This window comes from Penicillium solitum, assembly GCF_028829755.1.
Source record: "Penicillium solitum strain IBT 25940 chromosome Unknown utg000005l_segment0_segment0, whole genome shotgun sequence".
NCBI lineage: Eukaryota > Fungi > Ascomycota > Eurotiomycetes > Eurotiales > Aspergillaceae > Penicillium > Penicillium solitum.
The window spans coordinates 1,532,672-1,553,037 of NW_027072125.1; the positions used below are offsets into that span (position 1 = coordinate 1,532,672).

Here is a 20,366-nt window from a genome sequence, read left to right on the forward strand (position 1 = left end):
TGCTCAGCCAATAGTAACGCAAACAACGACATAATCTACTACATCCACACAGATAAGCCAAACCCAGCAGTCCCCCTGCACCTCCCAACAACAGCAGCTTACACGTACGAAGACAAACGAGCCTTATTCCTAAGTTTGATCTCCACAATCTCAACCCAGCTCCCCTTCACCACAGCATATCTTTTCTTTAACAAACCCCTCTAAACAACCACTCATATACTACTGGTATCTAAATAACACCTTAATAGAAGGAAAATGAGCATAGCACACGTCCCACGGTTCCAGTGCAGCAAGCACACACAACAAAACCGCTATCATATCAATTCCCCAAGCAAATACCTAGGTGCTTGTCATCATCAAAGCGATAATTGATATAGCACACCCGATTCACCCGCACTGACATGATTTCCTCATCCTCGCGCAGGGATACGGATCCTGGAACGGATCTCCGTCTACTCTGTACATCTACGTCTATATCCCGGGACAATGGTACCGGACGAAAGCTCAAATTTGCACCCGGGATACTCCCAACACGCGATACAGGGTGCTGCCCGGGCTAGAGTTTTTAGATCCTGTGTCCCGCTCGGATCATTCCGGGGCGTAGGTAATGCATTGTCGTGCTAGGTGGCATCTTGACCAGGGGTCTGCGTTACGGTTTGTTGAACCCAGGGGAATATTGAGAAGCTTTTTTTTAGGTGTGTTAATATTGATGTTTATGGAGTTGGGGTTGGGGATTGGAGAGGGTTTGAGAATGTTCTTGAGAGGAATTGTTGGGACTATAATCGAAGTTCTGTGGTTCTGAAGGATGGGGCTGGGATTTAGATCCGTTTCGGATGTGCATTAATGAACTTAATGATCCCTTGGTACCTGCATGTACCAAGTAGGGATTATTTCTAGGATTGGAATTACCTAATTACTTAGTTCATGTGGACTGTTACTGGACTTGAATATTCAAAGGAGAAAAAACATTGAATTTTGGGGGCCAAAGTGAGGGCCAGCCTTTTTTGGGGATTTTAGGACATTTGTTGTACGAAAGAACAAAGAAAAGGCTTGAAAAGTCAGAGTTTTCATTAGAGTTTTTCTTTGCTTTTTGATATTCTCGTTTCTTTGTATTCTATGAGGCATATTTACAATATTTAGGGGAAAATGAAAAGGTACTCAACACAGCTAGTACGGAGCACGGTGATGTTTGATGCAACACCTACTTAGTTTGGTTAGTTCGTGCGACTACTACTGCAGAACGCGTACTTGAGAAGATAATTCACTTGGCCAGAGCTCAATTGGAACAAGAAAGGGGAAAATCATAGATAGGAAAAAAATCGTCTAAGCCCATTGAGGAAAATGGTATTATCGTAATCGTTGTGATTCATTGAAACATTCCACCAATAACCCATCTAAGCCCGATCTAGAATCTAGAACACATAAGAAGTAATGAGCTCTGAGCTCGAAAAACTGAAACAAACTAATGCGAAGAAGCGATCCGCGTCTTCTATACAACATACAGGATCGACCCATAACGGGGCTGCGATCTATCGATGAAACAAACAAATGTAAAAATAGAAATAGAACGTCAGAAAACGGAAAAAGAACAGTCGTAGTATCGTAAAAATTCCCGGAAAAATGTCGCGAATACCAGCGCAAGACGAAAAAGGATCATTGCAATCATGATATCTGCTTCGCGGAGCGCTTGCAGGATCCGCGCTTGGGCACGTCCAGGTGGTGGTATGACCGCAGGTGCTCGACGAGGTGGTCCTGGCGCGGGAAGCCATTGCTACCCTTTCGGGAGCAGTGGTCCACAGGGCAGTTGCGGAAGACGGGGTAGTGGACGCTGGACTGGTGGCGTTTCAAGTCTGCGAAGCGGGTGAAGGACTTTCCGCAGTGGTCGCAACCGAAGGGCTTAGCGGGCCTGAAGAGATATGTTAGTGAGTTGATTCAATTGCGACGGCGGAGGTAGCTAGCTTACTTAGATGCTTGTGGCGCCGGCGAGTCGGCGCTGGATTCATATTCGCTGATGGGGTAGCTTGGTAGAGCGATGTCTTCGGAGGGGAAGTTGAAGCTGCTGCTGTAGCTACCGCTGTAGCTGCTGCCACAGCTGCTGGGTGCGCTCTGAGGCATGGCGGGTCGGTCAAAGACTGGGTAGTCGTGTGGTCTTTGGTAGGTGTATGGTGAGCTGGTTATGCCGTAGAGCTCTGGAGTGACCTCTTGCATAGGGAAGGGACTGGTTGCGTCGATGTCGCAAAGGGTGTCATAGACCGGCTGGCCGCCGTAGAAGAAGAAGTCCATGCTTCCTGGTGAGGAGGAGTAAGAGGAAGAGTATGAGTCTGTGTAGTTGAATGGGGATTGCATGTCGATTGGGGTGGATGAGAATGGGCGTTGGTGTGGTAGAGGAATTGGGATGGCGGTCTTATAGAGACAGAGAGGGTTAGTCTAGAATGCGCCCATTGCAAGCTCAAGTCACTTACCATTGTGAGAGAGCAGGTTTAACTAATTATGGAAATCTTAAAATTGATTTGGGCCAAGTATTTTAAGATTCAAGTGCAAAATAATTCCCCTAAGCAATGGAGACATGGGCCCTTTTATGTGCCCAAGGTGAAACTCCATCATATGGAGCATGACCGGGGGCTCGAGTAGGGCATTGGTCGACACGGGACAGCAACAACAGGGCTAAACTGTGAATGGCTGTGAAAGGGACAGTAAATGGCACTAAACAGTTTTCTAGAAAACTACTCGAAGCAGACTGGACAAAACCACTCAGCCTCCCCGCCTCCTCGCATGCGGGAATTTGTTTTGTATGTTGTCTGCGGATCGTTGCTGACGCCGAATATTCCACGGTCCTTCTAGCGTGCCCCTCTCATGGCCCTCATTTCACATCCTGGATAGTTTTGACGATGATGATTGGAGGATGATCAGGTGTGTCGAGGTGAGTTGAGGTTTGCTGATAAGCAGCGGTCAGACAGTTGGGTGCCCAGTGACTTCCCCTCACGAAGATCCTCTTATGATTGGACGTTGACGATTCTCTGTGTCTTCTAGTGTCTTTCTAGCGTCCTGCCAAGAGCTCGTGTCTGACGGCCATGGCCCCCGGGTCTTTTTGTTGTTCGTCATGGGGGTTGTACATTTGTACATTGGCCATTTCGTGAGAGATCTGGAATTCCTGCTCCATCGTCAGGGGTCATCGAAGCTTTTCATAAGACCATGGAGTTGAAGGAAGTCCAAACCAAGGCCAAAGTCAAGACCAAGAATGAGTTCAAGTCCAAGCTCGATTCGAGTCCGAGTTCACGATGCACATCATTCCGGGAATTCCCCCCCAAAAAACCCACCCATTGACGTATGTATTGATATATCCCACGGCACAATCGTGCCGGTTATATTATCAGAAATGATCCACGATCCAGCCTTGCGCTCCCGAACATGTCCATCTCCATGGAGAACCTGGCCAAGGCCTATTCCCACAATTCCCAAACCCCTCCAATCCCGTATCGCAGATCGACCGATGATGTCGGTCGCGCACAGCCCCTGACGAGGTAGCGACTAGCGACTAGCGTTCGTTAATCCCCGGGCTTCTAGAAAGAAAAATCCCGCACTTCAAAAGTGCATTGCATGCTAGCGTCTGCCAAGGGGCTGAAAGAGCGAGTGGGATGCAGGTGTAACCCGGAATGCTTGCTGGCGAGTTAGCGTTCTCTGACGTCGCACGTCGTTGGTTGTACAGAAGTGAAGCGATTCGTCATATGCTGATGCTTTTTGTTTTTAATTTTTTACTTTTTTATTATTCATTCGGGGATATTTGGGATCGCTTCCGGTCCTGGGCAACCTTGGTGGTTATGAGGTGAAGTACAGCCGTGCCGCCCCCGTGTCCCTTTGCCTGGTTTCCTGGTTTCCTGCTTTTTAGTAATATTATTATTATTATTCCTCTTCTTATATTTTCCCGTATTTTCTTGCATCTCTCCTGCATTGTCCCAATGGAGACAACGGGAAACATGCAGAGCTACGTGTACACGAGCAAATACCGACAACCCCAGACCCGGGGCCCAGGTTTGTGCCTGTACCTACAGTATGTACTACATTGGGTACTTTTCTAGCTGCACTTCATCCCAAGGCCTAGCCCAGGTACCTGCAAGGCAGACTGGGGCATAAGCATGCAATCAACTTTACTTGGGCTCCTTGGCTGCTTAGCCACTTGGCTACCTCGTATTATGTATATAGTCAACAATATGCTTGACTTAAGGATTCATTGTATGGTTCGAACAATTGATAACCTTGCAAATAACACGAAACTCCCGTATCACCCAGGCCCATTCATTGCACTCATTGATGCCAGTCCTGCGAAAACAGTAAAAGAAGATAAACCAGCCCACCGTGACCCCACAGATATCAAAGTTCCCGCCATAGCCTCAAACATCCAGTCTATCGAATCATAGCGTCGAGCCACAGACATTGTGAACAAAATCCAGGGTGGAAAAAAATCAATTATCTGCACTTGGAGACCCCGGGTGGGTTGCTCACGGGGAGAAAAAGAACAAAGGCGCCTCATAACTCATCCTCGAGGTATTTGTACACAAATTTGAAATCAGCCTTGCGCCGGTTCATCCTGTTGATGCCATTCGTAAGTGGGGGAGCTCGTAAAGTTGGTACGGGAACGGAATCAATCGGAAGCTTTAACTGACCATGTGCTTTCGTAGTCAAAGAAGCGATAGGTGCCTTGTTCGAACTCCTCGGTGATGTTCTTGGGCTCCTCGTGACGCTGGAACCAGGTTTGATACTGCTTATGGAAGCGCCAACTCTGGTTTCGGAGCGCCTTGGCGGCGAGGTATTGCTGATACGTCCCTTGACGGTAGTAGAAAAGGTAGAATAGAGTATCCGTGTCAATTCTCCCGGTATCGTACAAGCGAGGGTCATCAAATATTGAGAGAGGTTCCTGGGGATAGTAGAGAGCAGTGCTGTAGGGGTTCTGCGGCTTGTAGTGACGTGGCTTTTCAGCATCGCCAGCCTCTGGGCATGTCGTCAATGAGGTAGCGAGAAGACGTTGAACAGACGGCGATGGGTTAGCCGACGCACGCGACTTCGTTACCTCGAATGATTGGAGCAGGTCCTGGAGACCAGGGGGCAGATGATATACTGATTCATCAGTTTCAGTTCCTTCTGTCTCGAGTTTGCCATTCGTTGATGTCTCCACTTTTGCGGGCGCTGGCGATGAGACATTGGCATTTGCAGGGATCTTCGGTCGCACGGGCCCAGCAAGCTCTTCTGTAACAGCTGCTACAGTAGGTGGGATTATTGACTTTGGAACAGGCTGTGCTGACGCCACACTAGGCGAAGCAGTAGAAGACTTGGAGATAGGCAATGCCACGGACAAAGCCGGGCTGAACCCTGGTGGAGGGGGAAGAGGAAGAATGCCAACACCACTTTTGTCACTTGCTGCAGCAGCGGCAGCAGCGGAGGCATACTTGAGGGTTTCACCAGGGGGACGGGTAGGAAGAGGAGCGGGCTTCATGCCTGGAGTGGCACTCGATGAAGCAGACGGGTGGAGGGTAGCAAGAACAGGCAGCGGCGATTTCATCTGTGTTGATGGTCTTCGGGCTGCTGGCGCTTCTTGCTTGACCTTTGGTTTGGGTTCTGGCTCTTCGTCTTGGATTGATTGGGCATCTTGTGATGATACACGATCGCCTTCGCCGCCCATGCCGAATTGTGCCTCGACCTCTTCGCCGATATTTAGATCATCGTAGAGGGTCTCATCCTCGCCGGAGTAGTCAAGGCTACCTCCCTCTTCGACATAATATTTGATGCTTTCCTTGAGGTCTTGTACCGCACCAACGTCCAAGTTGCCGTTCTGTAATGAACGATTGAGGAATTCCAACTTGTTTATGTGCCATTTATGTCGTTCCGTAACGTGGGAGATGTCGGCCATTCGATCCGCCTTCTTCGTGTCCTTCTTCCCTTTCTTCATTTGCGCATGAAGTGTTTCCTCCTCTGCCTCCAGGGCCTCGATCTTCAGCTGAAGCTCGTCAACCATATTAGAGAGAAACTCGCAACACTCGACTCTCTCCTTCTCCTTTGGGTCAAGTCGTGAAGCTGCCGATAGACCTTCCTTCGAATACGCTTTCGTCTTCATTTCCTTTTCGACGGCTTTGAATTGTTCCATACACTACCGACGGTGTTAGCTTGCCGTCCCTTGGGGGAGGCATTGACTCTGTGGAGGGACCAAGTTAGGAAACCCAAACGTACCACTTCAATGGCCTTCCGCTGCTCTATGAGAGGAGCTTTATCCTTGACTTCATTTCCAGCGGCCCATGATTTGATTTGATCACGGAACCTTTGCAGCTTCTTGATCTCGCGCTTAAGGTGGTCTTCGAGCTTGTCTCGTTGCGTGGGATTCGTAGCCAGTCGGATCTTCTCATAAATGCCTTCGAACGTCTGTATCCCTTCAGAGACCTTCTTGAAGGTTTTCTCAATTTCCTGTTGCGTTTTTCGGGCTGCCATTGTGAACCCGTTTGTGGACTGTGCCGTCCACTGGCGTGGGGATTAATGCGGTCGGAACGGTGAGGTGATGCGCTTTCGACCAAAATGGTCACAAGGACACAATCGACGGAGATTATGAAGGGGGGATTGTGGGTAAAAGTGTTTGTTTGCCAGCAAGAGGGATAGAGACTCGGAAGTCCATGGAATGCCTCTCCGCGTTTGAGTGGAAAGCTTCGTGGATGCTCTAATAGGTAGGCGGTCACGGGCGGAGGCGAACGTGAGGGCGGCGCGAGGGGGATCGTGGGCTTTAACACACACAAGTCACACGTCGCATTTGGATTTCTCAGTTCAAAAGTACACAATTTCCGCCGAAGAATAAACTCACGCTGACAAACCGAGTTAAACGAGCTCATTTGGGCAACAGCAGGCAATATTTTGTGCCAGCGCTATCACCGGCCTTATCTTGTCTACGCCGCGGGTACGTACCCAAGCTTCACCCAGCTGTTTCTTATTTTGACGAGAATCAAAGATCTATAGGTCACCAAAATGAAACGTGAGGAACTATGGAACTGTACGATATACCAAAATCAACTAATACCGTTCAGTCGTTATCCAAAGAGTCAAATCGGCATCTGTGACTGTCGATTCGGAGTTGGTTTCCTCTATTGGCAAGGGTCTTCTTGTATTTGCTGGCATTGGCAAAGACGATACCGAGAAGGATGCCGAGAACCTCGTGAACAAGGTGTTGAAGGCCAAGTTCTGGCCCGATGAGAACGGAGTACAAGTATGTCAAATCACTGTCATGTCCGAGACCAGCAACTGACATCATCACAGTGGAAAAAGAATGTTAAGGATATTGAGGGGGAAGTACTATGTGGTATGCTTCTTCATCTTACTATCTACCTCGAACACTGCTGAACAATACTAACCAATACCTGATCTAGTCTCCCAATTCACACTCTATGCAAAAATGAAGAAAGGAAACAAACCCGACTTTCATGATGCAGCTAGCCCCGAACCTGCACGCAAAATCTATGACTTCTTCTATGATAAGATGCGGGAAGGCTATTCTCCAGATCGGGTCAAGAATGGTGTCTTCCAAGCCATGATGGAGGTCGAACTGAAGAACGATGGGCCGGTGGGTGTAGACTACTGCAGCGAGGACGCGGCGGTACATTTTAACCTCCTAGCTCCTTTCCTCGCAGCCATTGAATCTATACTGACTGGTCTCATTCTAGGTCACAATCGAAATCAATACCAATCTCCCCAAAAAGGAACCCAAGGAGCAGAAAAATGGAGACAAAGAGTCTAATGAACAGGAATTTAAGGGATCTTTTGAATTCCAAATTCCACCTGAATTGCTGCAATGAAAAAAAAGAGAGGGAAACAAAAAGGAGAAATAAAGATAGAGTAATTCTTTGTACCTACCTAGGTAAATAGATGTTAGCAGATACCCCCAATACAACTTCTATACAAATCCCGTGGTCCGAGCATAGTTGGGGTGCCCGCAATGGAAGCTTCCTGAACCGCAAGCGCCGGACTCCCCCACAACGCTGACTTCTCTCTCCTCCACCTCTTTACCATATCAACTTTGTTTCTCTCCTCTATTCTTCTCCACTTTTGAAATTTCTCTCCCTCAACTCCACAGTCATGGCGACAGCTCAGCGTACGTTCAGTGCGGGGTTCATCTACCCGCGGAATGCAAGGATTGAGTCCAGTTGCTGACAAGCTTGCAGGCTCCCGTGTCTTCTTTGACATTAAAATCGGTGATGGCGAGCCTAATCGGGTTGCATTTGAGCTGGTAAGTTACCCGCCTCCTCTACATGCCGAGTCTGGATTGCATCTAACATCTGGGCGTCACACAGTTCAACGATGGTACGACATGATTTCCTCTCTTGACAATTTGCACATGGTTAATAACAGCAACAGTTGTCCCCAAGACCGCGGACAATTTCCGAGCTTTATGTACCGGCGAGAAGGGCATTGGCACCCAGGGCAAGGAATTGACCTACAAAGGCATGTCTGCAATACCCCGCTCCCATGGCGTTGACGCCCACTAACCGCGGCGTCCCCATTCAGGCTCAATTTTCCACCGTGTGATCAAGCAGTTCATGATTCAGGGTGGTGACTTCACTGCGTTCAACGGTACCGGCGGCGAGTCGATCTACGGCGAAAAGTTCCCCGATGAGAACTTCGACCTCAAGCATGACCGTCCCTTCCTGCTCTCCATGGCCAACTCCGGGCCCGGCACCAACGGCAGTCAATTCTTCGTTACCACCGTCCCCACTCCCCACCTCGATGGCAAGCACGTCGTGTTCGGCGAGGTCATCAACGGCAAGAGTGTGATTCGCAAGATCGAGAACATGAAGACTCAGTCCGACAAGCCCTTCCAGGACGTGACTATCGTGGACTGCGGCGAGCTGTCCGGCGAGGATTACGAGAACGCGACCAAGCGCCAGCAGGATGCGACAGGCGACCCATATGAGGACTTCACCGAGGACCACCAAGGCGAGGCCCTTACTGCACCTCTCTGCTTCAAGATCGCTTCCGACCTCAAGGGTTTCGGCAACGTTGCTTTCAAGAGTGGTGATCTTAACCTGGGTCTCGACAAGTACCAGAAGGGCCTGCGCTATTTGAACGAGTTCCCCGAGCCCGAGGAAAATGACCCCAAGGAGCTGGGCGAGCAGATGAAGGCACTCCGATTCACTTTGCACTCCAACTCTTCCCTTCTCGGCAACAAGCTCCAGAAGTTCCGCCAGGCTCAGAACTGGGCCACATATGCGCTTCAAGTCGCCGATTCCGCCAAGGCTAAGGATGCCGATAAGGCCAAGGCCTACTACCGCCGTGCTGTTGCCCACGAGGGTCTGAAGGAGGAGGATGCCGCGCTGAAGGATCTGCAGGAGGCGGAGAAGCTGGCTCCTGGTGATGCTGGTATCGTCAACGAGATCGCCAAGGTCAAGAAGACCGTCAAGGACCGGGAGGCCAAGGACAAGGCCGCTGCCAAGAAGTTCTTCTCTTAAACGGTCTGAAACTAATTCATTCTCATTTCCCTTTTGTTCCCATCACGATTCACGACGTGGTCTGCTCGTTCAACCATGACCCATGATGTATGATATCACATCATTCAGGCAATGTGCCTTGTTCTTTGTGCGAAGTCCATACCGTAACCTTCCATATGGTAGACTCCTGTAACATAGCATGTCAGGCTTAAAGTGCAAGATTCACTCAAATAATCGGGGATCACATTGCCTTCAAAAAGTACCAAATTATATATTTCAAGTATGACCTACTGTTGACGGGACATTTTTCTAGAAGATCGTAGTATTATTACGACTGGGTCCAGACCATACGCTAGTTATGTATTGTTACAAGCATTGGCCTACGTTTCAAAATATATTGCATACTGCTTCAACCTTGCTGATCACAGAAAGCTCACATTGAATGAGGTGGATTGAAATATCCTAACAAACCAAACTTCAGAATGTTCATTTTGCCCCTTTCATTCCCAAGGTCCTACTTTGTCACAAAAGCGCAAGCTCCCATCTCCTTTTTGACCACATCTGCCTCAGGCCGAATGTCGAAATCAAAGATATCCATCGGCACCGAAAGAGTGGTACAAGCATTTGGAATATCCACAATGCCGGCAATATGCCCCTGCACCGGCGCGCAACTGAGCAGCAAATATATCTGATAATCACTATAACCATAGCGCCGGAGGTACTCAATAACCCGGAGACAGGTCTGTCTATAAGCGACTGTCGCATCCAGGAAATGTTGCTTGCCATTCTCATCGACAGAGAATCCCTCGAATGTCAGGTATCGCCCAGGGCCAAACTGCGGCTCTACGGGCCCTGCATGGAAGATTGGTGACTTCATAGCTAGTTTTGCCATGCCGTCCTTGATAACTGTGAACTTCAATGTGATTACACCGGCCATTTCAATGGCCCCGCAGAATGAGATCTCGCCGTCGCCTTGCGAGAAGTGCAGGTCTCCGACGGAGAATTTGGCGCCTGAGACGTGGACGGGGAGGTAAATCTTCGATCCGCGGGAGAGGTTCTTGATATCGCAGTTACCTCCGTGTTCGGGGCGGCCCTAGTAGATATATGAGTATATCGTTCAGTTTTGTTGTGTATGATAATGCCTCACTGGGATAGTTCGAGCACCCTCATTAGCGATCTTGCTCTTCACGTCATCGGTAGCACTGCCTGCATGGGCGTTCTGGGGATTGGGTGGCTGAGCGACAATTCGATCAGCAACAGTATTGGTCGCAATAAGCTCTCCCTCTCGTCGATTCCATTCAGCCAGCACTTCGGCTGATGGAGCACAACCTAGGATTCCAGGGTGGATTAGTCCTGCAAACCGAACATGCGGGATGTGTCGAGATGAGCAAAAGATTCCTTCGAAGTCCCAAATCGCCTTAGCTCTGTGATAATGTCAACATCGATGTATATCGTGATATTAGTGTTAACATACGCTTCGGGATACAGCTGGTCTAGGAAGCCTCCTCCATTCTCTTTGTGGAAGACTCCGGTGAATCCCCATGGTTGGTCTTCAAAGGGTTGGACATCCTGAATCTCAACGAGCAAGACATCGCCAGGCTCTGCGGTTTCGATGTCGAATGGACCGGATAGGTAATGGATTTGGGTTAGGTCTACATTCTTGATATCGTCGGCCGAGTCATTGTTTCCGATTTGGCCTCCAGTCCAATCGAGACATTCGATCTTGACAACTTCATTGTTGGCAATTTTTCCATGGGCGGGCACTGGAGAGTTCAAAAGTTTGTATTAGAGTGATGTGTCTTCGACGAGACTGCTATAATCAAGACTTCACATACCGTCTGGATGCCATCTGTTCTATCGGGGACTTAGCAATGTTTCACGAGTTAAAGAACGGAAGCACATACATGTAAGCCAGGCTGTTCCCACGCAGGCTTGTCGAGATCGACCTTTAGAGCAGTACGAATTCCCTTGATACCCATATTTGCACTTATGGTAGGTTTGTTAGTCGGTTAATGCGATTAAGGCAGTAGCTATAGGCTGACGAGAGTATAAACCTCGGGCTCAGGATAAGCTGGGAACCCCAAATATACCGAGATATTCTGAACTAGAGCCCCCTCACGATAAGGGTCTTACCCCGCAGACGCCCGGTCCATTTACATGTGGCCATGAATAATAGTTACGTGAAGCGTTGGAGATCCTGCTTATCATCGCTTTATCCCGCATATCAACGGTTTGATAAGCTAGCGCCCTATGGATGGACCCCGACGGGAATACCAAGCCTTGTTGAACTTCAAATGTATTTTTGTAAATAAGGCTCCTTCTAAAGGAGGGCAACGGAAAAATAAATTGTGGGACGGTCGCCTTATATGCTAATGATGTCTTGATGTGCATGGTGCATATCTACTTCGCGAATGAAATCCTTGCCGTGGGAATCTTAGCACTAACGGCTCTCAAGTAAATTTCTTTCCCGGGGAGCCAGAGTCCTTCTGACCGTGCTCGTCCGTGTCGACATTCAGCTTGTCAAGATTATCGAGAGATAAGCGCAAGAAATCATGTTTGTTCTTCCAGGTAACTTGGCTTTCCGCAAAGTCCGTACTTTCAGCAGGAGGTGGAGGCGGGTCGGTAATCTTGGTGACAAGGTACGCTGTAGATGCCTCAGCAACGCCATACATCAGCACACCAATGTATGGGATCCGCAGAAGAACCGTGAAAGCGAAGGCAAAGCCGAAGAGAACACCTTCTCGGTCGCGGAACCACCGACGCTTTTGCTCGGGAGTGAACTTAATGCGCCAGAAGTAGGGTTCAAGCTAGAAGTCGTTAACAGAATCCCCAAGTGTAGGAGGGTAATTGGACTTACAAGCTCACGCATCAGGCTGCGCGAAGCAAAGTAGGTGTGAAGAAACGTGACAATGTAGTGCTTCGGCAGAATCAAGCCTACGCCAAAAATGACAGCCGCGGGGGTGGAGCCGACATGGCTTCGGAATGTGTAGAAACTTGCTGCGGGCATAACGAACCGACCGATGATTACAACCATCGATAGAAGATATATGCCAAGCATCATACCGATCTTCTTTGCATAGCGATTGAAGAATGACTTCAGTGCTTGGGGAATTGGGCGAGAAACGCTGGAGCCACCTTTGGCCGAGTACTGAACAAGATTGGGGTAGTATAGAGAGCGTAGGTGATGAGGATCTTCGGTTTTATGTTTCTGAATGTATGTCATGTCCACCCATTGAATGGACTGCATGAAGCTAGTGAGATGGTCAGCGAACACTGTCAATGAGTATGTTGCCAAAGAACGTACATTTCATCCAGCGTGGGTGTCACATATCGCATCAGGGTCATAAGTAAGAATGGCACCTGAAGGACAGACTTGGACATAAATTCCAATCCATTGAGAAGCTTGTCGTCCCAGACAGCCTGCTCCATGTTGATCACCCATGATAAAATGTAGATTGAGAATCTCACGCTGAGGATCTTAAATTGAAGTCAGAAATAAACCCTAAACAGCGTAGGATGATTTAAAAACATACTGGAATTTGAATGATCAACTGGATCACGATGCCGATGGCTATTGCGAGAGCTGCTTGGCGGAAATGGTCGTACTTGAATAATTCAGGGTTCGCTAATGCACGAACAGCTGCAAGCTTCGGTTAGCAAGGGTCCAAAATAAAATTTCCATTCAGGCGATCATTCCAAGGCAAATGACAAAATGTGGCTGGCTAAATTCAGTCCAAGTAGCACCTTGATCAAAGTCTTGGCATAAGCCGACTCCGACGCTATACAGCTCTGGAGACATTGATAGAATTTCTTGTGTAGCCAGGGATTTCTAGGCATTTTGAACCAATCCCCCTGAATGGTCGGGAAATAGAAACAAAAGGTATAGGGTGACATACTGCCTACCACTGTGAGCTGGAAGCCGCGGATCACGGCGTTTGGCTCGAAGCTCGACATTGTGGCTTTCAAGGCTGTAAAATATCCCAAGGAATACCACTGCAGAGAAGACCAGGACTGTCGAAATAGTTAAGAAGCTAGCAACAATGCATTCTTGAAAGTGAAACCGAAATAACTGTGGATGCCTGGCCTCCATTGGAAAGCTGCGTCATGGTCACCTGATGTCAATAGCCTGAGGCAACAGTGCATCTCCCCGCGTAATACTGCAGATAAGCCCCGTTTCTTGCGTTTCTTGCATCGGATACCCTGGCTTCTCGCATTAGCATCTTGTACAAACATGTCTGTACATTAATATCTTTACAGGCTCTCCTTTATCCCTTATTGATCGCATCCATGAACCATGCCCGAGTCTCCAAGTGAGCTAGGTCAGATACAATCCCTCCGCCGCTCCCTCACCCTTCCCACCAAATTAAATCCTCTCGCGCAACGTCGCTCGAGTGTGCCGAATACCCCCGAACATGTAATTTTTTATCACCCATCTGCGAAAATCGTGCATTTCTCCCCAAGAGCGCTCGCCCCTATTCCCTCTAGCTCTGCGCCATCAGACTTCGACTACCCGGTTGACACCATCGAAACACTCCCCTGGCGCTCTGCGACTGAAAGAACGGTCGCAACAGCACCACTGAGGCTAGAAAAGGTCCATGGCTCAACGGCGTTTCTGAAATGTGGAAATGTTGTCCACGCGATCCTGAAAAACTCGCAGTGTTGGTGTGTTGACGGGGTGTCAAAGTTTGTTTTACGCATTCGCCCTCTTACATACTATCGCATCGAGATACCATACGAGACGGAAGACGACCAGAGTTTGGTGCGGGATCTGAAGATCGCGTTGCCAACAGTGCTTCGGTATGAGGTCACGCCATGTCCTTTCAAACGCGCTTTCAGCGTTGAGCTCCCAACAGATGCGATGGCACCTCGGCGCAAAAAGGCCTGGCAACCCAAAGATCGGAGAGAAAGGATACCAACTGTCCTAGAACCTCCGCGAGAGACACCATCACCCTCTTCGATCAGGTCGGATTGCATCGATTCCATGAGCACCGGGGACGACACCGACGGAAACTTAACCGATGACAGTTGTTTCACCTCGAACAAAGCGAACAGTACAATTTTGGAGGCTATTCCCGACGATCAGGAATCATCTCCCGTTGAAGCTTTGAGTCCTTCCCCATACCTTGGGCCTCCTAGGCGCTCGGTGTCTGAAGCACCGCAAACTTTCACTAGCCTGCTTGCAAAGTTTGAGGCTACTTCAGTCTCGGGGGATGACGATGACTTTGAACCTGTGCTCAAGCCAGAATACGCACCCAGTGCCGATGCTGCACTTCAAATTGATCATGAGCCTAAGGTTATAGACCAACTCGAACCTGAGTTACTAGGCGACGGTGGAGTTGAAGCCGGGCCTGAATCTGAACCTATACTAGATGCTGAATTCAAAGCCGAAGCGCAACTTGAGACTGAGCCCGAACTCGGGCCAGGGGCTATATCACAAGCCGAAGCTGCCAGCGAGGCTGCAGTTGAAGCAGAGCCCATCGTCTCAATCGAGACCGACGCAGTATTGGCGGCTGAGACCCCAGAGGAAGTTGAGGAAGTTGTATTCCGTGCCGAAACCACCAGTGCAGTCGAAGCTAAGGCAGTACCGGAAGAGAATTTAATGAACATCGAAGAAGTTCAACCCGCTCAACCCACTACCCAGCCTACACTGGAGGTTGACCATGATGTCTCCTTTACGTCCAGCCCCGAGTCATTCCATTCCGCTGAGCCTCAATCGCCAGATTCAGTCTCTACTCATCCTACATCCGTGGGAGGCCACGATCTGCCAGAGTCAGAAGAAATGTTCAATCTTTCGAACACAAAACACATAATTTCTCGATTGGAATCAGCACCAGCGGATCCGTGTAAGGCATCGCAGCTCCCGACACTCAATATTCCCCAAAGCGACGATATCCCAAACCCAACCAGCGTGCCTGGTCCTCCATTAATGCATAGTGCAAGTTCGAATAATCCGCCCAGGCGCTTCGCAGATGCGTTCTCGGACACCTCGCCCTCAGTGGCTCCTACAAGCAATGTGAATCGACCCAGTCGTTTCACGGATGCGTCTTCGGACACTCAAATGCGCCCAAACTCTCATTCCCAGGCCACTGCATTGAATACTGATTTCGACCACATGAGTGCGGAGTTCCGGCGCCGGGCAAAAGCCACAAGAGAGCGTGACGTTTCTCCCATGCCTCATTCTTCGGCATTGTACCAACCATCTGGTGATGATGGCTCATCCTTCATTTCCAAGGCTATCACGCTAGTATTGATTCCCCCTGCCTATCTTTTTGTCATTCTCCTCCACATCGCTGCGCGCATTGTCATCAACCCAACCATCCAGCCGACTATCACCTCAACACCGAGTGAGCCAAATTCTCATTTCCAGCATACAAGGAAGGATCCAGCCACAGAGGATGACTTCAGCTTTCCACTGGAGCCTCAAACTTCCTCAGAGTACGAGGATGCTGAAATCTTCAAGAAACTTGACCCTTGGGATCTGGACTAGTCGGATGGTTGACATGCCCACCTTTTAATTGTCTTACTCTTTTCACTTCTTCATCTGGATCTTTCCCCCCAACTTACGGTCGATTTAATGCTTACTCTTTGTATTTCCCCTCTCTCTACACTGACCATCTTAATGTTTTTTCTTGTTATGATATTTGGCACTGATTTGCACGGCTTATGGGTGGATATATGGCATGGTTTGTATTCTACTGAATTTCTGTATTCTAGCGTTGCGTGTCTCATTGACGGGAATTCGGGGTCATGTCAGAAACGAATAATTAATTGATACAAATACGCTCTTTCAATCTCCATTCTATACAGCCCGAGCACAAAGCTCTGTAGAGCGCCATTGGCTCTCATCTAAATAATTGAGCAAAGATGTTTAAGATGCAACGTACGAATAGTGACACGCCCAACTGTAATGCTAAAACCCGTTTATTTCTTTTCTCATCCCATAGGACTCGTATAAACAAACACAGCGCTTGTGAGCCACAAGCGTAGGGGAATATGTACACTTGATAGGAAGTTCACATTGAAAATTTTGAGAACAAGAAGTCGTAACCACCATCGAACGCCAGCTAATGCATGAGAAAAGGAAACCATCAAACACATCGCGTGTTAGGTCCGAGCTGAGCACATAAATACGATCGTGCCAGCTAGGAAACAGACCGAACAGCAAATCTATGCCTTTGTGACCTTAGCAGCTCCGCCCTTAGTCTTGGCCTTGCGGCCGCGGCGATCTCGCTTCTTCAACCCGGACATTCCTGCTTTGCAGACCTCAGCGTAGCGAACGTAGAACGCCTCAATTTCATCTGGGTTGACGATAGTTGAGAGCTTGATCTTCTGAGACTTCTTCATGGAGATCTGGGTTTCCTTGCTTGCGTTCTTGAGGTTCGGCGTATTGGTGTTTCCATCAGTAGCTCGGATGAGGATAGATGGTTGGGAGTTTGTAGTAGTGGCACCGGGCACATCAATGAGAGGTTTTTGAGTGAGATTTACCGAGCCGTGGGTTTCTTGGGAGGTTTTGGAGAGCAGTTCGGCGAGAGATTTGAAGAACTAAAGGTGACCGGTGTTAGATATAGCTTGGAATTGGTGGTCGTGGTCGCATGTGCGGAGGTGTAGCGGTCAGGTAACACCAATAACAATATTTACCTCATCGTGTCCCAGATGTGGGGCCATATTTGGAGATATTTTCTTTGAGGCGCGCGATAATTAAGAGATCTGAAAGCTGGAGCAGATGATCAGTATGCAATTGACAGCTGGGCATAACTCGCAGTGGGGGAGAAACTCCGCTGTGGGTGCCTCTCCGCCTTTGCTTTGGGGCAGCAGAAAAGTGAAAAAAGTTGCCGACCGCCCGGGGTACCTGATATCGAGGACCGACATTTGAACTCTTTGAGAGCAGACAAAATACATATCTCAGCGGAACAAGATGCCCCGCCCTCGGCATAATACGACAGCCTTGCCTCGCGATCTACGATCCGAGCTCGGAATCCGCGATGTCTACGGTGACAAGAAGCGTCGCCTGAACGGACCTGCGTCGCGCAAAGAACGCCGCCAAAATGAGCGTACGCAGAAGAAATCCCGACACGCAGCCCCTCAAACCAAGAAGACCTTCGAGCGCCCTCAGCAGCGGCATCAGCAAAAGCCTCAGCAGCAGACTCAGGATGATAGCGACGAGGAAGACGGCATGGATCTCGACGAGGGACCTAGTGTGCCGCAGACCAAGTCTAAATCCACGAAAGAGGCCGCGAAGAAGCCCAAATCTATCCTGAAGAAAGAGCCAGCTCAACAGGACTCCGAATCTGAGTCTGGCTCCGAGGCTGAGTCTGGTTTCGGGTCAGAAATCGACCTCAATGAGGATGAGGATGAGGATGAGGATGAAGACGACGAGTCGGATGACGACGCTTACGAAGACGAGCCCGAGGATGAGCCCAAAGAAACTGAGCACCACATCCCCGGATCGGTCAAGTCTAAGTTGGCGCAAGACGATGCCGAGATTGCCGCATTGGAGAAAAAGCTTGGCCTCAAGAAAGGAGGTAAACCAAAGGCCTTCGAGGAGGATGGGCTAGAGGATTTGCTGGGAGACCTAGGTGGTGGCGGCGGCGATGCCTCAGAGGATGAGGGCAAAAAGCGCAAACGAGAAGCCGATGATTGGCTACGAAACAAGAGACTTAAGGCCAAGAGCTTGCAAGCCCAACAACTCGAAAAAGATGATAGTGAAATGGACAGCGCCGAGGATCTCGATCTCGACGAGGAAATCTTTGGAGGCGATGATTCTGACGAGGCCGCCGAAGGCAGTGATTTCGACGGTTTCGACGAGGAAGAACGCAAGGAGCCAAAAAAGAAGGAAAATCCTTATATCGCCCCGGTCACGAAAACTGAACCCACCGCTCAAAAGTATATTCCACCTTCATTACGAGGTCGCTCAGACCCGGAAAGCGAATCTCTCACTCGTCTCAAGCGCCAGGCCCAGGGACATCTCAACAAGTTGTCCGAGGCCAACATGCTCTCGATTGTCGCCGAATTCGAAAAGCTTTACCGCGATTACCCACGCCAACACGTCACATCTACTTTGATCAGCCTACTAATGGGCCTGATCTGCGAGAGGGCTGCCCTTCAGGATACCTTCCTCATTTTGCATGCCGGTTTCATTGCGGCATTGTATAAGCTCATGGGAATGGATGTTGGCGCGGAGATTATCCAAACGGTTGTCGAAACATTGGATGCCGATGGCGACGAGCGTGGAAAATTCCAAGGAAAAGAAGCTACCAACTTGGTCTCTCTTCTCTCGCAGCTTTACAACTTCCACGTCATTGGTTCTTCCTTGATGTTTGATTACGTTCGTCTTTACGTGCAGGAGATCACGGAAGCGAACACCGAACTCTTGCTCAAGGTCATTCGGAGTAAGTGATATTCCTAATCCATAGTTGAACTATTAGCCCTCTAACGTCTACATAGATTCTGGCCCTCAACTTCGACTCGATGACCCGTCTGCGCTCAAAGATATCGTATTGCTCATTCAGCCCGCTGTCGCGAAGGTTGGCGAGGATAGACTTTCTGTTCGAACGAAGTTTATGATTGACCTCATCACGGATTTGAAAAACAACCGCTCGAAAGCCTCCGCCGCGGCTGGCGCAGGTATCACCACAGAACATATTACCAAAATGCGCAAAATTTTGGGTTCTCTGAACAGCTCTCGGGTGATCCGCGCATCCGAACCTATTAACATCTCCCGTGAGGATATCCACAACTCCTCCAAGAAGGGTAAGTGGTGGTTGGTCGGTGCAAGCTGGAAGGAAGACCCTCTTGTAACAGCACAAAGAGAAATGGCTGGTGTACAAATGACCCAACCTGAGGTTCAAGACGACGGAAGCGACGGCGAGCCTGACTTTGGAGTTCTCGCCCGAGCTCACCGCATGAACACGGACGTTCGTCGGTCGATCTTCGTTGCCATCATGTCTGCCAACGACTTCCAAGATGCACATGTCCGACTCATGAAGCTTCGTCTCAAGCGGGCGCAGGAGTTTGAAATCCCTCGTGTCCTCCTACACTGTGCCATGGAGGAACAGGCCCACAACCCATACTATTCTCTGATTGCGCGTCGGATTTGCGGTGAGCAGGGTCGACGCATCAAGATGTCCTTTATGTTTGCACTTTGGAATGAGTTCAAGAAGATGGGCGAACGAGGAGATATTGATGAGGATGCAGATAACGACTTCGATCCAGATGATGAGGAGAACGGTGTCAGCATGAAGTCTGTGGTCAACCTGGCTAAGATGTTCAGCACCCTCATTATGGACGGCAGCTTGACGCTGAGCATTTTGAAGAATCTCAACTTCGCATACCTGCAGCCCAAGACTAAGACGTTTGTCGAAGTCTTGATCATCAGTATCATTCAACAATCCCAAAAGTCCAAGAAGAAGAAGTCGTCCAAAAACACCACGCCAGATGAGGCTGAGAAGGATGAAGGGCCTTTGATGCAAATCTTCCTGCGTGTCAAGGAGACACCACACATCGCCAAGGGCCTTATCTATTTTGTGCGAAAGGTTGTCGCAAAGACTGATATTGTGTCCCCTGAGGAACTGAAGCTAGTTCGGTGGGGATGCAATGTGGCTGCGGATGCCCTTAAGGCTGTGGCGGAGTAAGGATTGCATTGGAATCATCTTGCAGTTGCATATAGAATATACCCAAGTTGTTACGCTACTCATGATTTGTTTACGTTCCACGCTTTTCCCATCCTCAAAAAAACACCATGGAAGAACTTCTGAGGTTTGACCGGTTTGAATAAGACGAGGAGATCAACGATGCTCTCCGTATAAATCTAGCAGACCACATGATTATCCCACACCCTTGACCGTGTTCCACTACCATAGGTTTCTTGAATGACTGCAGTTTGTTTACAGGGAATGTTCCAATATAACTCGAAAT

The 20,366-nt window shown here is 49.1% G+C and overlaps 9 protein-coding genes across 9 annotated transcripts; 4 read left to right on the plus strand and 5 right to left on the minus strand.

The window, feature by feature from the left end:
- Positions 1-1,662: 1,662 nt before the first annotated feature.
- On the minus strand, positions 1,663-2,465 carry N7455_008200 (uncharacterized protein; the record flags this gene model as incomplete). Its single annotated transcript, XM_065605829.1, has 3 exons — positions 1,663-1,906; positions 1,964-2,403; positions 2,463-2,465. The coding sequence occupies 3 exons, from the start codon at positions 2,463-2,465 to the stop codon at positions 1,663-1,665; spliced, it is 687 nt and encodes a 228-aa protein (XP_065460778.1).
- A 1,895-nt stretch (positions 2,466-4,360) lies between these two features.
- Positions 4,361-6,623, minus strand: N7455_008201 (CNOT2/3/5 family protein). The gene is made up of 3 exons (XM_040961538.2): positions 6,220-6,623; positions 4,662-6,139; positions 4,361-4,585 (listed from the first exon to the last, which is right to left on the minus strand). Exons 1-3 carry the CDS (start codon positions 6,472-6,474, stop codon positions 4,525-4,527), a joined length of 1,794 nt encoding a protein of 597 aa, XP_040808060.1. The 5' UTR covers positions 6,475-6,623; the 3' UTR covers positions 4,361-4,524.
- Positions 6,624-6,999: 376 nt separating this feature from the next.
- On the plus strand, positions 7,000-7,823 carry N7455_008202 (D-aminoacyl-tRNA deacylase; the record flags this gene model as incomplete). Its single annotated transcript, XM_065605830.1, has 5 exons — positions 7,000-7,006; positions 7,059-7,237; positions 7,288-7,330; positions 7,398-7,624; positions 7,692-7,823. 5 exons carry the CDS (start codon positions 7,000-7,002, stop codon positions 7,821-7,823), a joined length of 588 nt encoding a protein of 195 aa, XP_065460779.1.
- A 280-nt stretch (positions 7,824-8,103) lies between these two features.
- On the plus strand, positions 8,104-9,473 carry N7455_008203 (peptidylprolyl isomerase; the record flags this gene model as incomplete). Its single annotated transcript, XM_040961529.2, has 5 exons — positions 8,104-8,119; positions 8,190-8,254; positions 8,319-8,328; positions 8,383-8,469; positions 8,533-9,473. The coding sequence occupies 5 exons, from the start codon at positions 8,104-8,106 to the stop codon at positions 9,471-9,473; spliced, it is 1,119 nt and encodes a 372-aa protein (XP_040808031.2).
- A 493-nt stretch (positions 9,474-9,966) lies between these two features.
- Positions 9,967-11,431, minus strand: N7455_008204 (acetamidase/formamidase family protein; the record flags this gene model as incomplete). The annotated part of the gene is made up of 5 exons (XM_040961499.2): positions 9,967-10,545; positions 10,600-10,876; positions 10,927-11,215; positions 11,288-11,306; positions 11,357-11,431. The coding sequence occupies 5 exons, from the start codon at positions 11,429-11,431 to the stop codon at positions 9,967-9,969; spliced, it is 1,239 nt and encodes a 412-aa protein (XP_040808039.1).
- A 471-nt stretch (positions 11,432-11,902) lies between these two features.
- Positions 11,903-13,406, minus strand: usgS (transmembrane protein UsgS; the record flags this gene model as incomplete). The annotated part of the gene is made up of 5 exons (XM_040961521.2): positions 11,903-12,259; positions 12,310-12,703; positions 12,757-12,929; positions 12,986-13,092; positions 13,349-13,406. The coding sequence occupies 5 exons, from the start codon at positions 13,404-13,406 to the stop codon at positions 11,903-11,905; spliced, it is 1,089 nt and encodes a 362-aa protein (XP_040808052.1).
- Positions 13,407-13,746: 340 nt separating this feature from the next.
- Positions 13,747-15,939, plus strand: N7455_008206 (uncharacterized protein; the record flags this gene model as incomplete). The annotated part of the gene is made up of 1 exon (XM_040961512.2): positions 13,747-15,939. The coding sequence occupies one exon, from the start codon at positions 13,747-13,749 to the stop codon at positions 15,937-15,939; it is 2,193 nt and encodes a 730-aa protein (XP_040808040.2).
- A 404-nt stretch (positions 15,940-16,343) lies between these two features.
- On the minus strand, positions 16,344-17,190 carry N7455_008207 (signal recognition particle 14 kDa protein). Its single transcript, XM_040961507.2, has 2 exons — positions 17,091-17,190; positions 16,344-16,994 (listed from the first exon to the last, which is right to left on the minus strand). Exons 1-2 carry the CDS (start codon positions 17,115-17,117, stop codon positions 16,620-16,622), a joined length of 402 nt encoding a protein of 133 aa, XP_040808059.1. The 5' UTR covers positions 17,118-17,190; the 3' UTR covers positions 16,344-16,619.
- Positions 17,191-17,367: 177 nt separating this feature from the next.
- On the plus strand, positions 17,368-20,083 carry N7455_008208 (MIF4G domain-containing protein; the record flags this gene model as incomplete). The annotated part of the gene is made up of 2 exons (XM_040961502.2): positions 17,368-18,841; positions 18,897-20,083. 2 exons carry the CDS (start codon positions 17,368-17,370, stop codon positions 20,081-20,083), a joined length of 2,661 nt encoding a protein of 886 aa, XP_040808035.2.
- Between the last annotated feature and the right edge of the window lie 283 nt (positions 20,084-20,366).